The sequence below is a fragment of the Mastacembelus armatus genome, chromosome 5 (genome assembly GCF_900324485.2).
Source record: "Mastacembelus armatus chromosome 5, fMasArm1.2, whole genome shotgun sequence".
Classification (NCBI taxonomy): domain Eukaryota; kingdom Metazoa; phylum Chordata; class Actinopteri; order Synbranchiformes; family Mastacembelidae; genus Mastacembelus; species Mastacembelus armatus.
Genome location: NC_046637.1, coordinates 8,643,468 through 8,660,563, shown reverse-complemented (window position 1 = coordinate 8,660,563; position 17,096 = coordinate 8,643,468). Strand labels below are relative to the sequence as shown.

General features: G+C 39.0%; 1 protein-coding gene across 2 annotated transcripts; it reads left to right on the top strand.

Moving 5' to 3' along the window:
* Window positions 1–4,562: 4,562 nt before the first annotated feature.
* LOC113130983 (protein Wnt-2b-A) lies at window positions 4,563–13,309 on the top strand. Of its 2 annotated transcripts, XM_026308004.1 has the most exons (6): window positions 4,563–4,664; window positions 4,752–5,247; window positions 7,468–7,688; window positions 8,824–9,101; window positions 10,245–10,509; window positions 12,218–13,309. In XM_026308004.1, the coding sequence occupies exons 2-6, from the start codon at window positions 5,072–5,074 to the stop codon at window positions 12,439–12,441; spliced, it is 1,164 nt and encodes a 387-aa protein (XP_026163789.1). In that variant the 5' UTR covers window positions 4,563–4,664; window positions 4,752–5,071; the 3' UTR covers window positions 12,442–13,309. The 2 variants fall into 2 exon arrangements, with proteins under 2 accessions (XP_026163789.1, XP_026163788.1); XM_026308003.1 differs by having other exon boundaries at window positions 4,663–5,247.
* Window positions 13,310–17,096: the final 3,787 nt, after the last annotated feature.

Here is a 17,096-nt window from a genome sequence, read left to right as displayed (position 1 = left end):
TGTTTATGCTGGAAAGTGACAGTTTTAATAAACGAATCCAAAAGATTATGTATTCATCTTCTGTGTGTTTATACTCTTGCAGGAATAATATGTTGCCATTAATGATTATTAATCCTAACAGAATGCAGTGTCACATCAAAAAAAATATTTTCTATAAATTGTTGTAATTTTTGTATTTTGTAATATTACTGAGACAGCACAGTTAAGATTGCAAGCATCAGTAAATACTGAGAACGTAAAGAAAAAAAAAATTGTTACTGGATTCTGGACAGAATATATAGAGTGTGCAATTAACACCATTTCAATATAAGTAGCTTTCCTGCAGTAGTCAATATATGTTTAGTTCTGTAGAGTCATAGAGTGTCCTCTAGAGGTCAGTATTCAATAAACGACTACACTAAGTACCTTACAGCAGACCAAGAAATGAATTAATGAATTAGAACTCCTCAGATATTTGACATTTACTACCATTTCTCTCATAGCCACAATAAAATGAATGGAGCTGACTGCATCAGTTACCTGATTATAAAATTACAGGTATGATAGTTTCATGTAGAGATCACATACAACAGAATATCTTTTAAATAAGCAACTAAAGTTTTTGGAATTTCTAAAATAGGTTGCAGTAAAGATTAGAAAAACTGGATATATAACAATAAGAGACTGCATTAGTACTATTCCATCTTGTGGAAGCAAGATTTAGGACCCTGAAAAGAGACTCAGTTTCTGCTCCCTAGTTATAAAACATTTAAGTGGACCCAACAGTTTTTTTTCTACCCACTGCTGCTTCACCTATAATCATTTTTCTTGTGGTATCTTGTTTAAGTGATGAAATTTATTAGAGTGAAACTGGGTGGTGGTGATTTTCTACACATGCAATTTCAGAAGTGGATAAAAAGTACAAAGAGACGCAGTTTCTTGGTAGATATCTCATGTGTTGTATAATGCCACAGTGTTCATAGTGGCTCTCACACATTCTCAGTCAATGTGCCCTGACATCCAGACCAGCAGCCAAATGCATAGCATACGCTGACTGGGCTTTCCGTCAAACTAAATCTCCCCCCTGGTTGTTGGGGAAGGGTTGGCTGGTTAACAGGATGGGTCACCTCCGCTCTGCTCAGCTCTCCTAATTAACATTCCAATGTAGGAAAGCAGGGCCGCATCCCAAATCCAGCACAGGCATGCCTGGTCCTTCAGCAAAGCCCCATTTTTCTCAACCTCCATAAACACAGGATCAGGTTGATGAGCTGTGAGGGGCCATGTCCTAGCTGCTGTCACTGCAGGCATGGCTGCTCACTCTACTGTACTCTGCTCTACACACATCCAAGTAAGTCTTTTTACTATTGTTGTGAGAAATCCTAAAACCACAGGCATTAAGTAAAATAAATGTCAATACAGTATGCACCTACGTTTTTTGGTTATAGCTTTCTTTTTTGGCTTTGAGTAGCACTATTGTCTTAGTTTTAAAACCTGACCTACATAGTTGTGTTGATCTAAAACATCTTCGAATTTATTAATATTTAAAGTGACTTCAGACTTTGTGCTGCATGACTTGGCTAAAAAAAAAAAAAAAACTGCCTTTTTCAAAACGTTTGTTGTTGGTCATGACCCCAAAATGGATTTCAGATCCACAGTTAGGATTCCACGATGAGAGGTAATCATGAGCTTTATTTTTTTTATATAAAAAAAAAAAAAAAAAATCTCAGAGCAGCAGATCTGCAGATTGCACACAAGTAATTCTGTTTATAACTGAAGCGGGTATGAAAGTTTTATGTTGCTGTTTTATGTTTGTTGTAAGACTGATGTAGATTTGTTCGATCCTTTCTCTCAAGGACTTTATATGGTAAATAAATTAACTTGGTCTTGAGAAGTACTCCTGAAGCCACAAGTCCCTTCTGGGCAGACCTGGTAAATGCTGCATTTTATGACTTTGCAGTGCACGGTGGCAGACATACAATAGCGGTGTCATGTTGTGTGAATGAGATGACAAAACACAGGTCAAGAGGGGAGCACGAAACCTGTCGTGAGTTAAACCAAAAATTTACAACCTTCTCACTGCAAACCTGTTCCGAGAAAGCAAACCATGTTGTCTTGCCTTCCTTTTTCTTGTCTTTTTTCCACAGACCCACCAATAACATCATAATCACTGTGTTTATCGGTGCTGTGGCCAAATCTGTTTTTATCCTTTTGCTTTCTTTTTCTTTTCTCCCTCTCGTCCTTTTTTTTTTTTTTTTTTCTTTTATCCAAATTTAGCCCAGACCATGAAATGGTCCTAGAATAGGAACTCAGGCCCCAACACTGAGCCTCTTAAAAAACACAGCTGGAGCTTGCTCAAACTGAGACAGAAAGAGAGGGATGGCCGGATGACGGGTGTTATCACAACCATCACCTGCTCTCTGTATAGCAATTTGTTATAGAGTTGTCACCGTAATATCCATAGCTTGTCCTGGGATAAAGAATGACAGGGTCACATGTAATGAGGATCTGAGGGTTGCTACAAATCCAGATATGACATACTGTAACTGAAGGACAAACTCCTTGGATGTGTGTGTGATATAGAATAAGAGGAGAAAACATCCAGTGGCTACAGGTTTAACATCAAAGGTAATATTACCAATATGCAACATTGTATGCACTTACAGTATTTGTTGTTTTAGGGAAAATGCTGAATAAAATAACTATTTCCTAGAGTGTTTGAGTCAGAAAATCCTACTGAACAATTTACATTCTCTGTCAAACACACACACACACACACACATACACAACTACTACATTCACTATCTGTGTTGTGATATTTTTAGGCAGCTGCATTGTTATTGCCCTTTACTTACGTTCCTAAGCAACTACCCTGGATTTTCACTGATTAAAATGACTCACACGGTCACATAAACAAACTTTATACAGTTGCCAGTTTCTTTTACCTGCCGGACACACACAGCAACAAGTGACAAGTGATACAAGCCTGAAATGTCCCTGAGGTCGGTCAGATGTTTCCACATTGGCTGAGTGACACAAAACCTGTTTGTGGATTGGGACTGTTGATACAGGAGAGGTTCAAGCACCTGGAGCTTGGAGGAAGAAATTTACTTTGCCACCTCAAGCCGTATAGCATAAGGTTAACTTTTTAAAACTTAGTTATTATTTTCCAAAAGAAAAAGCATGTACTGGACTATATGAAGAGGGGTCTCCCCAGACCAGGGACAAAATTGACAGAGGTCTGGTTTGTAACTTTAATTACATTAAATGCCAAAGTATTTCATCTACCATTATTGGAAAGTATGTCAACTTTTTTTATGTCTTGCTACAAAATATTTGCTGTTACCTGCATGCGAACTCAAGTGCAGCCATAATGTTGATATTTCCCTGTCAGAGACACTCATCCTTATCTCTTCTTTCTTCTAGGTCTGCGTGAAGACCAGGTCCTACCAGTTTTGGAAGGAGAGTTGCTAAACAGCTTTTTGAGCTAATATAATGAAACTATATATTTATAATCAGAAGTCTGTTTGCCTGCTATTATCATTCGGTCTCTACATTTTGCTATTGTTCTTTCTGTCTATCCCTGACATCTATTGTATGTCTGTCACTCCTGATGTTTCATATTTAAAGTTGTGACTGTCCTTATATGGGTTTCTTGACCTTGAGCTGACCAAGGTTATTATTAAACTCAATTGGTTTGAGCGTTTTATACAATGACAAGGTTTTTTGTCAGATTATGATGTGAGGGCAGTAGAATGAGAGAAAACTGAAGCAGCAAACACATAAAACAAAGAAGCAATGTGTAAAATGCCTCCTGGGGAGGATTACCTATCTCTATGGAGACACCGAGTTCCTGTTTAATGATGTGTCAAAGCATGAAAGCTTGACCCCTCATAGCTGATGATTCCAAAGCAAAGCTTTTTTCCTCTGCACTGATAACACAAATGTCCACTTTTATTAATATCTGCTCTAAATATTGATAAATGAAGATGGGCCTCACAAGTTACTAATAATATTTGTGAACAGCTGATTTATTGAAAATTATTGCCATTGGAAACTTTTTGCTTTCTTAAAATAACACAGTCCATAATGTTTTTAAACTCAGGCGTTTGAAAGTTTCTGTTATGTAGAAATTAACCAGAAGTAATTTTGGGAAAACCATGTTGATAACAAACTAGCCTCTAGAAAATGTCAAAGCATAACAAATCCAGGAAAATATTATGGCACAATGCTGTTAGATATAATGCACATACAATCAGTTATCATTTTATTAGCCTCACCAATCTGAAAGTCTTATATTAAATTCTACCTAATGATCAGTTTATGTTGAAACTGTCTTGCATTATAGTAACAGGTGTTTCTATTATAGCTACTAACAGAAACTCCTTTCTCTCTTTCTCTCACAATCTCTCCCTCCCTATGGGGACATTACTAAAGTAATGTGAAGGACAGAAATGTGTTGTTCTAAATGTTGATTTGAAACTTCAGACATCACAGCCAGAAGTGACTAAATATATACCTGTCGTGCCCTCATGTCTGTAGGTCTGCATGGCGCTATTTGGAATTGTCTGACAAAGGGGGCGGGTGGGGTGTGGAGAACGGGGTCGCAGGCAGCTGACGCACCGGAGCGGAGCTGAGCGCTGCGCGCCGTCCCGTGGTGCATCTTCATTCCGGCTGCAGGAGTTAAGGTGCGCACAGTGTCCGACCCATCCTCTGAGATATATCTTCCACTCAGCGTGGTCGGTTTAATCGACTTGTTCCACTTTTCATTACAGGATCGGACTTTGGACATTACAACTTCCAGCAGCTTTAGTGAATTTCTGTGCGCAACCGCTGAGGGGACATTGTGACTTTATTGCCAACGTTGAAAGCATGTGAGACCGAAGACTCATTCAGTTGCCTACAGACTCCGACGTCAGCGAATATTATGGATGTACTGAGAGAAATTTCGCATGGTGTCACTAAACTAGCAGCACCTAACTGATGGAGTTCAAGAGCAGTTTTCCTCTTTGGGAAGTTCTTTTTGCTCCCCAATGATGGACGGCAGACAGGCGTCAAGGACTTTGACATCTGATTGTGCAGCTTTTGCCAATACATGAAAGGAGAAAACCTGTTTTGTCTGATGAAATCTCGAGGCTTGTCAGACAGCAGCGCAGCTATGGGGCTCAGAAATGGGACAAAAATCCCTCACGCCACACACATCTCTAAAATATACTTCATCTTTATTTTGCTCCTGCTCATTTTCACACCGAGAGTGGATTCATCGTGGTGGTGAGCGAGATCTTTGAAGTGCAATTATTGCAGATGTCTACAACAGTTTAGATTACAATATATAAAACACACACATACACACACAAATCAAATTGAAATAGTTTTTCGAAATAATTTTAGTGGAAAACGTTCAACTGGGTGTATATATAAAGTCACTGCACTTATTTGACCTTATTTAAAACTTTAATTTTGACGAAATCATTATGTCACACTTTTTGCCAGCACACCTGATATATCCATTTTGCCATATTTCATGTCTATGCGTATAAAACACTTTAAAAGCTAGACTTTCATCTTACTTTGCCTATGCATGGGAATTCTCTGAATGAATGCTGTTTTTTTTTTTTTTTTTTTTTAAACATCAATGCAAAGTGAGATGTTCAGCACAGCAATGTGTGTCATGGGGTTATGAAGATTAATGGTGCTGGGGGAATCTCCCCTATCCATCCATCTTGCCTTGAGTAAGTGGCAGGTGCAGGCGCTGGTGCATGAATAAATGCCCCTTGATGATTTCTCCTGAGGTCCTAAATACCCAGAGAAAGAGGGGGGGAACATGCATGAGAGACAGTTAGCACCCCCACCTTATACCACCCACCTGAAATAGTTCTTCTCTAATGTCAAGACACACTTACAAATGTGTGATGTGCACCTCATATTTAACTAACTGTAGTGGATCAGTTCTAGCTCTGCAATTTCTTCTACGTGAATTACAGCCCTGCATACCATAACAATTAGCCTCTGTTTTACAAATGGATTTAGATTAAAAGCACACCCTTTGTAAATATGGTTATGCCAAAAGCATTAGTTATCCTATTTGTCTTTGTGTAATTCCTTTGCAGTCTTATGCAAATACATTATGATTAAACTATGCTTAAATCAATGAGAATTCCAGCGAAGAAGAGAGAAGGAGAGAAGGACAGAGCAGGATGGGCCTGGAAACTTTGTGTGCAGATGATTAATACTTATTTAATCCTGGTTTGTATTTTTAGGGCCTATATTTAACTATTGCAATAATTTAGAGGAGCACCATGTGTCGTGCTGCACATAGACCCCCTTCTCTGTGTGTCTTCTTGGAGACTTGAGGGGTCTTTTGGCACAGCTGGTATGTACAACACAATAAACACAAGCAGTGCTCCTGCTCTGCTTTACTGCTCAGCCAGATAGTCGCAGTTAGAACAGGACCAGGACAGCCATAACGGGAGTGGAAACTGCCTGCTACGTCTGCTTCTGTCCTGGTGGCCAGGCGATGCAAATGTGGCTCTGATTAGGGACCATAATGATATCTATTCTGATGGAGAGTGGAGCATGCAGGTTTACAGGTTGATTCATGATGCTGGGTGGCAAAAATCATCACTGGTACTGTAGATTAATGTCTTCATGTCTTTTTGATTAGACCCCCCCCCAGTGTCACCATACCACCAGCGTGTGATCTGCCTTTTTAAGAGTTGCTACAATGTCAGGGATTATGTCTGAATAGAGCAGGAAGCAGAGGCCTGTTGCAGGAAAAGAAGTGCTTTTCACTGCTCATAAGGAATTTTATAATCTCCTGTACATCCTGAAAATCTGAGTCCCAAGCAGAAAGATGTGAGTGTGAAGAAAACCAAGAACAGCAAATAGTTCAGACTTAAAGGAAAAAGTTAACAGTTAATCATTTATCTGCTTATTCAAAGTTGATTGTTGGAATAAGTATGTCCTGAGGATTAAATAAGAAAATTCACACTGCTGTTCTGTCTGTACTCTTAAAATGAAGTTACTATTAGCAGCCAGCTAGGGATATCTTAGCAGTGAAATAGCTCACCCAAGGGTAAGACATTTCATTTGAGTATCTTTAGCTCACTAATTGTCTTTTGTTAGACCTTTCCTACCTGGTATACACACATATCCTTCAAATTCCGTGCCCCCATGTGGGTTATTAATTTGCATCGCTAATGCTGCTGTTTTGACATCATATCATTCAGGCCATAATTATGAACAGACAAGTGGGAAATGCCAACCTCTGAAATTTTTAGCCTAAATTTGTAGAAATTTGTAGCCTAATTTTATATATCATGCAATCACGCACATGGAGAAAAGAACTAGAGAAAAATTTCGACTCTTCATGTTTCCGTTCTGTGTGAATGCCACATTTAGACCAAGGCACTTATATGTGCTTTTAGTGTGAAAAGTTGAGGGGCCTCTAACTTATCTTCAATGATGTGGTTGTTGAATCTGTGTTTGCAGGTACATTGGAGCACTTGGTGCTCGGGTGATCTGTGACAATATTCCCGGCCTGGTGAACAAGCAGCGGCAGCTCTGCCAGCGACACCCGGACCTGATGCAGTCCATTGGGGAGGGAGCCAAAGAGTGGATCAAAGAGTGCCAGCACCAGTTCAGACACCACCGCTGGAACTGCAGCACACTGGACCGGGACCACACTGTATTTGGCAGGGTGATGCTGCGAAGTGAGTCTCCACATGTGGGAATGGGATTTCTATCTGTGTGGTTCTTTGTACGTGCGTGACAGTGGTTGTTTATGTCAGTGACACTCGAGTTAATCATCCTCGTAAATGTCTCCGCTGTTACCAGATAAGCACAGAATTAATAGGTGTGTTATTAAATTAACTTTGCCCCAGAACACAAACAGAAAAAGAAAGTGCTGTGTTTTTTTTTTCTTTTTTTTACATTATCCGGAATGAGGCAAGATTGGGAAAGTGGATATTCTCTGAAAACAAGTAGCAGATCGAGGGATCCACACTGGTGATGTATAAACAGTAATAGGAGATGTAAATATTTGGGTAGATGTTTCTGGCAGGCAGACAAAGCTTTACTCCCTGACATATCGCTTGTGTTCTGCTTCATTGCGTGAGCAGGAATGAGGACAAGAGGTGGGTGGGAAAGCCAGACCAAATAACCCCCAAAATCTCCTCTTGTCTGAAATGAAAACACAGCCCAGTGACTGAGAAAGCTGCCATCTGTGCAAATTAAAAGGTGAAAGGAGAATCCGCTGGACTGTGATGTTATAGCTGACATGCTGCTACCACTGTCTAGACCATCCACCATAAATGGACTGATTTCTGTGCTCCTGCTGTCTGGGATTTATTAAAGAAAGGCTGCTTTGCTAAGCACTAACACAGTGAACAGTGGCATTTAAAGAACAACCTCAAGACTAATTGCATTAGGGTGCCAGACATTTAAAACACTGCCATATCAAATAAAATCATACGTACAGATATCTAGAAGGAGAGCAGGTCGTCCACTAACCGAAATGGTTTGATCCCTGGCTTCACTAGTCCACATGTTGAGCTGGCCTTGAGCAAAACATTGAATCCTAAGTTGCTTCTGGTGGCTGTTCCATTGGTGTATGAGCGTGTGAACGATTGTGGCTCCCAATGACCAGGATAGTGCCCTGCATGGCAGTGCCACCACATGTGAATCGGTGTTATAGTGCGTGTGAATGGGCAAATAGTCTGATGCACTTTAGTCCACTTGAGTGTAGAAAAGTGCTATATAAGTGTAAGACTATTTAGCATGTGAGACCATTTCCCTTTTTCAACAGCACACTATCTGATTCTTCTCATCCCGTTTCTGTGCACACAGGCAGCCGAGAGGCAGCATTTGTGTATGCCATCTCATCAGCAGGAGTGGTCTACGCCATTACAAGAGCTTGCAGTCAGGGGGAGCTTAAGATCTGCAACTGCGACAACCACAAGCGTGGGCGAGCTAGTGACGAAAGAGGCAATTTTGACTGGGGTGGATGCAGTGATAACATCAACTATGGCATAAAGTTTGCCAAGGCATTTGTAGATGCTCGAGAGAGAATGGTGAAAGACGCTCGTGCACTGATGAACCTGCACAACAACCGATGTGGTCGGATGGTAAGCAGGAGACATTTTTTTAGACTGCTGGAAACCTACAGCTTGTTAGAGACAAAAGCATATCTTCCTGATACAGATCAGTAGCGGTACTGTGCTGAATACTTGTGTTGAAAATTAAATTATATATATTTATTAAATGTGAAATGTATTTTGTTCTAGTCAGTAGACAATATAAATTATTTACTAAAGCAATTTAAACTAAAAAGTAGGCTAGGACAATACAACAATACACTGGAATTGTTCTCTACCATATCTGTTAGTCATACCTTTAGTGCCTTACACACAAACCCCCCCAAATAAATTGTTAATTACTTTATTAATTACTATTAATCAATATAATTTAAATACTCGCAAATTTAATAACTGCTGTAACAACTGAATTTACCCTTGGGGATTAATAAAGTACTTCTTCTTCTTCTTCTTCTTTAATTCTTAGGGTTATTTTTAGACTGTGGTCCACTAGGCAATTTTTTACTAATGTAATAGCAACTTGAACATTCATCTTTGACCTTGGAAAAAGTCCTGTTATTACAAATCCTATTTTATACTATCTTGTATTTCCCAAAGCCTAGGAAGTATGAACCCAAGTAAACTGAAAAATGGTCATAGTAATTACTATAGTATTAGTAATATTAAAGAGATTCATGATCCACAGATATTTTGTATTAATAAGAGTCAGTTTAGTACAGTGGTTACACTCCCTTAAAATGCATGGTCAAACAAATCCATGGCAGGACACCATGGAGGAAGTCATTGCATAGAGCACTATTTTTGCATGTATGAAACTAAATTTGTATTGTTTGGCAATAACGCTATATATCAGTAAAGAGGGCACTGCATACCAACATTAAGGTATCATTCTGAAGGTGAAACAGAGTGGAGGGGCATTATAATATGGGGCTGCCATGCTGCCTATGGATCTGGACAGGAGATCCAAACACACAACAGCATACAGGAATTGCTTTTATCACTAGATAAGTTTTAAAGTTTAATTACAAGCTGGGTTGTTTGAAAATAACACTAGTGAAAAGTATACATATATACATATTGTATACATATATATACATACATTAGTTAGCTAATAACTGTGCTACAGGCAACAACATAGTCTTAACACCCTGTTACCTTTAACCTCCGCTCTAGGCAGTGAAGCGCTTTATGAAGCTGGAGTGCAAGTGTCATGGGGTCAGTGGTTCCTGCTCTCTGAGAACCTGTTGGCTGGCTATGTCTGACTTCAGGCGTACCGGAGACTACCTACGTAAGAAGTACAACACAGCCATCGAGGTAACCATGAACCAGGATGGGACAGGATTTACGGTGGCTGACAAGGGTTTCAAGGGAAGCAACAAGAATGAGTTGGTATATGTTGAGAACTCGCCAGATTACTGCATCATGGACCGTGCAGCAGGTGAGTGAACGAATGAATTAGGTTTAGTTAGAAGTATGTCTTTAAAAATTGAGAACGATTAGAATTTACTTGAAAAGAAGTGACGTGTATTTATTCTTTAATGAAACACACAAAGAACCAGGAAACAGACTTAAGACAAATGGGTCCAGTGATTTCACATTATGTTATAAAATACAATTTGAGCTCTTGTTTATTTTTTAAATGTGATGATCTGAAATTTTTTTATTCGCTTAAATCCTACACATACACACGCACACAAAACTCTGTCCTGTGAACCCCTTTTGTGTTTAGCCAAGCCAATTGGTGTTTCTTGTGGGCGAGACAGGTACAGAGCTGGACAATTTACATTCAGATCTGATAGTGTCGCTTATTCACCTATATATATATATATATATATATATATACACACAAATACTGATTCTGAAAAACCATTATTGTCCTTTATAGTCCACATACAAGAAATGTTAGCATTTAGGGCAAGAATTATTTGTATTATCTGAAATATTCTATTATTATGCCCTTTGGCTCTAATTTAGCAATCTTGACACTCAGTGCCTTATTTCTGATTTTGTATTAATTACATCTTAAGATAAGATAAAATATATATATATATATATATATGTATGTATTGTTATGGGAACACTACTATGTCATAAGAGAGATGATTGATCCTATAACAGTTTTACAAAATGTATGAGAATAAGACTCATCCACTGAAGGTGTGCATTCCTTCACAGCAGTTCAATGGTTTGACCTTTAACATCTCCCTTAATTCCTAGTGTTTTGCTTTGCCTTGTTAAGCGGTGTCTTTCTCCTTCAATCCAGCCTCTTCAACAGAGCGTAAAGGAGCTCACTAACTCACTGTTAATAGGTTAGGCAACACAGCATACTGGCACATGTGCAGGAGACATGACGGACCTAACCTAAGATGTTCTCCCACTCCTCCCTGTTCTTAGCTTGGTTGCAGGTTGACAACTCAGGGGTAATGGAGGAGGGAAAGGCGGTCTTTCCTTGTTAAAAGGTGATCTTAAAACAAGCTTATGCCCCTCCTCACCACTAATCTCTATTGTATAGGAATTCACAGCCTAAGGATACATGCAGGCCTTTCAAATCCTTCCTTTGGTCAGTATTAAGCTCCAATCCAGAGCCTGAAGGGAATATCTTATCCCTTTTTCTTTACTTCATGGATGTTCTGATATTAGCCATGGTATCTAATCTTAAGCATTGATTTTACACCTGACTACATGGGCAGCTCCGTGTTTGGGGCTGACTTTATTCTGTCAACATGTCTGAAAGCCTAACCCTAGCTGAAGAGTGTGGGAAAACTGATATTTAACTTTGGAAAAATAGTTTCACTTTTCAGTATCAACATCTCCGCTGGTGTTTAGTGGTGGTCATCTGCCAGCATTAGCTGTTCTGGACAACTATGTAATCTATGGAGGTTTTCCAACATGTAATTAAAACGGCGGTTGCTCCACCAAGCCAACCAACCGGTAACAGCCTATACAGAGTTTCTGTATTTGCAATACAAAGGTTCATCAAGCATTTGCAAAACTAACATAATTGTATACTTACTGTATTTTTTGTATACCAATTAATTTTGGGTGAGTTGTTTTTGTTAATTCAGATTCTCCCAAGTGGAATCATCACATGGACTGATATCTATTCTTACAACTGCAGCATTTTCACTCTTTACACCTCATTACAGGCTCCTTGGGCACAGCTGGCAGAGTGTGCAACAAGTCATCCAGAGGCACAGATGGCTGTGAGGTCATGTGCTGTGGACGGGGCTATGACACCATGCGCGTCAAACGTGTCACCAAGTGTGAGTGCAAGTTCAAGTGGTGCTGCGCTGTGGAGTGCAAAGACTGTGAGGACGTGGTGGATGTTCACACCTGCAAGCCACACAAACGACCTGATTGGCTGACATAACCTAATGAAGATACCTGACCAATCAGTTACCACTGACTCGTTAACCTCTGCGCTAATGACTGCATTTTATTATGGGATATCTTATTAGGATTTCTTGCCTGTAATACCTCTGGTTGTCAATCCTTTGACACTTTCAGAGACTTCATAGACCTTCATTGGATAATGCTAAACTGGAAACTGGCCCCAGTTATCGATGCTGCTTTAATAAGGTTTTCTTAGAACAATTCCTTCAGCGATTTAAAAACTAACTTTGAATCTTTTATACAAAATGGCTGAAGATTATATTTTGTTGTACATGCACCCCAGGTTGAGACATACATATGAGGCAATGTCTGCTTGTTTTACAGTATATAAAGACTGAACACAGCTTTGCTCAATTTGAGGATCATAATAAAAACAATATATAGCTTGACGAGAGAGATTAAGAAATAAATATTGAGAGAAATGTGAAATATAGTAAAAACATTGTCACTGTACGGTGTGGCATAAAAAAAAAAAAAAAAAAAAAAAAAAAAAAAAAAATTGCTGATGATTAGTGCAACTCCAACTAACAAAAACTCAGACGGCACATATGAACAAGTTTGTACTTGGATGAGGCTATATTGTGAACCCAAACAACCCACAAACGACTGAACGATCAAGGATTTTCAGTTCAAGTGTCATTATACTGCACCTGTTGCAGAGTTGGATTTTGGCAGGACAGAAAAAGGATACTCTAACAGGAAAAAAGAACCATTGTATGAACTTTAGACTGTTGTAAAGGTGAGTTTCTACCTCTGATTCTTTGTTTCCAATTTTACTGCTACTTTCAACCAACTGCTCTTAGGCTGGATTTAAACAGAATGCATTAACTTTTTTTTTTTTAAATTACATTTTTATTTAGGTCTTTGGGGAAAAAACAATGGAAATGCTGATATTCTACTGTTTGTCTCATGACTGTCGTGTCTGATACCATGACATGTCATGATGGCAGGACATGCAGGAACATGGTGCTTGCTAAGCCTTCAAACTCACAGATGTACTCTATTGTACTGTACTGTCTCAAAATGGTTTTCTTAGATTCTATATATTGTCCCCACTAGTACCTTATACAACATCCACCCAATTAAAAAAAAAAAAAAAAACTCTTGCATTTCTCTTTTTTTTTTTTTAAAGCAGGGCTATGTTTGATCTGAACACACATTAAGGCTCATAAAATATAGTGTCACAAAACGTGTAGACAGCAACATTGTCTTACAACGTAAAAGAACTGAACAGTAAAAAAAAATATGAAAGCTTAAGATTCAAATTATTCAAAAGTTATTGAAATATATTTCTGATTATGAGAGTCTTGTAAGGTCCTTTGGCATTTTCAAATTCATCATCACATCTCCAATGTATGTTTCTCAGTCATGGCTTGTATCAGTAGAGTTTTCTTATTTCTTGGTTATCAATACAAAAGCTGGCACAGCTTGTTGCTTCTGTCTTCATATTATGACAGAGCATGTTTCAGAATGTAATCTCTACAGTGCTGAAGTTGACTTGTCAGCATCTTGTAATGCAGCCAGCCATCATCGTAGGCTGTTAGAGACACAACCCTGGTGGTTTTATAGATCTAAATGAATCTGACAACAAGCTGTGGATGCTGAGAGTCAAAAAATTGTTTTAAGTCCACGTAATGAGAAGGAGAGCCAAAGTAAAGTGCTTTGAACAAGCCCAAATGACAAACCATGTCAAATGTTCACATCAAAAGTTAATTGCAAACAAAAAAGCTTGATTTGAATGTAAATCAAGATATGTTGGCTGTGTTTTTCTTAAAGATTAAAAGGGTGACAGCTGTTCACACATGACCTTGGCCATGTGCTGCTTCAGCCCTCAAAAATCCATAACTCAATTTCACAATTCTTCTGAATGTAATACAGTCTGATGATGTCATTCCACTTTTTATGCCTAAATCCACTGCACTGATCACTACTGTAGATTTGGATAGTTTAATTGTGAACATACTTATATGAATTTGATTGGTTTAATCACATTCACACAGACTTCATCTTTCAGATATATTGTAGTTTAATTTCAGCCAATATACACAAACAGAGTGGTATCACAAATTTCAGACGTTCAATGAAGACTGAGGCCATGTTTTTACATCCAGTGTTTGGTGCTATAGTGTCCTGGTGTGCGTTACTGTGCAGGGAGGTATTTTCACCTGGCAAACACAAATCCCAAAATAACTTTTAAACCTTGTTGATGCCCTCTTTGTCACTTCTCTTCCTGTTTCTATAGTCTCCTACACTTTAGCCCCAATGCAGTTATGGCATGGAGAGGATAAAGATAATGTGCCCAGCTGGGTTAGTGTTATAAAACTCAGTCAGTTCAATGTCTGACAATTCCTGGTATATTTTCCAGAAACCGAACTGGACTGGCAGATGGTTAGCCTGTAAAAAAAAAAAAAAACATCACAAAACGTCTCCAAAGTTGAATCACTACGGTATCTTTTAGGGAACTTTGAAATGAGTGGACAGCATAGTGTGCATACAGTAGATTAATAATACTGTTCTTTAAATGTGTTGTGGTATCCATGATGCTTTGTATCCGCAGTGATTGTGATCCAGTTGAAGTCTGTAAATAAAATAACAGGACTGGCACTGAAAGCATTGTCTGCTATCATAGTGATATCAAATGGGCATTGCAGTTTAACAACATTACAGAGCTAAAATTGGCCCAGGAGAGAGACTAAAAGTTCGCTTTCCATAACACCACATAGATGCTTCACATTTAGAGAAACCACAAGACGTTGTAATCCATGCTTACAAATTGTAATGGGCCAGAAACAATTCACATTTATGTTAGTTTCAGACCAAACAATTGTAGTTTTCTCCTAGAACTTGTGTAAGACATCCAAGTCCTGAGCACTGTACTCCACTTAATCATATAGCCACATATATCCTATAAAGTACAGCATCATGGGAAATATGTTGATATGTACAGGCTTTGCTGTGAAATAGTTGCTCTCTAGACTATTTAAAAATGATGAAAATCTTTGGCAAAATGTTTCAGTGGTTTCACTGTTTTTCTTGGAATAGACAATAGCCCTTATGACACTATCAGCAATAATTAAGACATGTAGACATGATATTAGACTTGACTACAGCTGCTGTTGTACAGTGTATTTATTGTCTTTGCCAATGACGTCATACCCATTTGTTAATGGGGAAAAATTCACATATAAATCTCACATATTGTGTCTAATGCCCCGACAACAAATTACTCTCACATACTAGAGCTCATAGAGTACAAATTGTCTTTTACAGCATAACCCAAGATCATTAGTGTCTCATCTCCCCAGTGACAAAGAAAAAAATAAATGGGCATATTGACTGAGTGTCTTTCTCAGGGATACACAGCAAGACACACAACTAATGTTAAATAATCAAATGCAAAATCCTTAAGAGTTATTCAACCAACTCACAGGCTGCAGCTTTATTATGTAAATAATGAGCATATACAGAGCTACAACCATACACCAAGTTCAGCACAACAGAGATTAGCAAGGGATGATTAAAAAAAAAAAAAAAACCCTCCTCATAAAGGCCACATTAGACACAGAGGCTGATGCCAGCCATTGTGTAAAAATCTACTTTATAAAGGCCAGAAGGAGCAGCTGCTACTGTGGCTACTTTACTTGAGTGCCAGGCTGCTAGGTACCACAAACCACAGAAAGAATATACCTTGGGAACTAAAATGAGTAAATCCACCTGATGTAAAGCAGCACATCAGGCCTTATTGATATGTTACTTTACTTTATTAATATGAGGAGCTCAGCTGTTTAGCCGTTACATGACGTGTGAAAGAAAAACAGTGTAGCTCCATAAAAGACAGTACACAATACTACACTCTAGTAAGGATTATTGTTTACAGCAAGACGACCAGAAAACCACCCACAACAGCAGCGGCCTGTGGGGGGGGAAAGTATGCCAGGAAAAACAGCACAGACCATGAAACTCTAATACTCAAGCATGAGTGTTCATATTTCAGCGCCACATAATAAAAGTGTCACTGACTGTGCCAAACAACAACTAAAAAGCACGGCCAAAGGAAGATGAAAGCAGCATAAGAGCAGAAACAGGCAAAAGAACAACTGATTTGCAGGATGGCAACAGCAGGTTGGTACTACCAAGCACACAAAACAGAGCAGGAGCAACACTAAGGATGAGCAGTTCAGCAAAAGCAGGGTGAAGCAGATTTACCTTAGCAGGGTGGAACTGTGAAACCTTTGGAAGCAGCTTCTGGCTTGTAGTGGCACTTGAGGCCCACGCCCGATGAAGGAAACCCTAATAAATGCAGCAGTTGAATTCCAGCAGTAGCATCAGGCAGAGGAGGATTATTAAAGTCCACAGGGTTGCAGTGCTGGTAGGTTTGTTTCTTCATAAACTGAAGTGGCAGCAGCAGCAAATAGTTTCTGTGCTAGAGGAGTTAGCAAATGAGCAGTGTAGCAACAGGCTAACTTAGCAAAACAGTGGGCAGGGCACTGCCAGTTTAAATACTCTACCTGCTTGCAAAGGGTGCGTTAGATATGTGTTCCAGGTGTAGGTTATGTCACATGATCAGTGGTACCAATGGAGCTGTCTGCCTGAAGCTGAGTATGGTAAGGACAAGTGCCACTGACCTGCTCC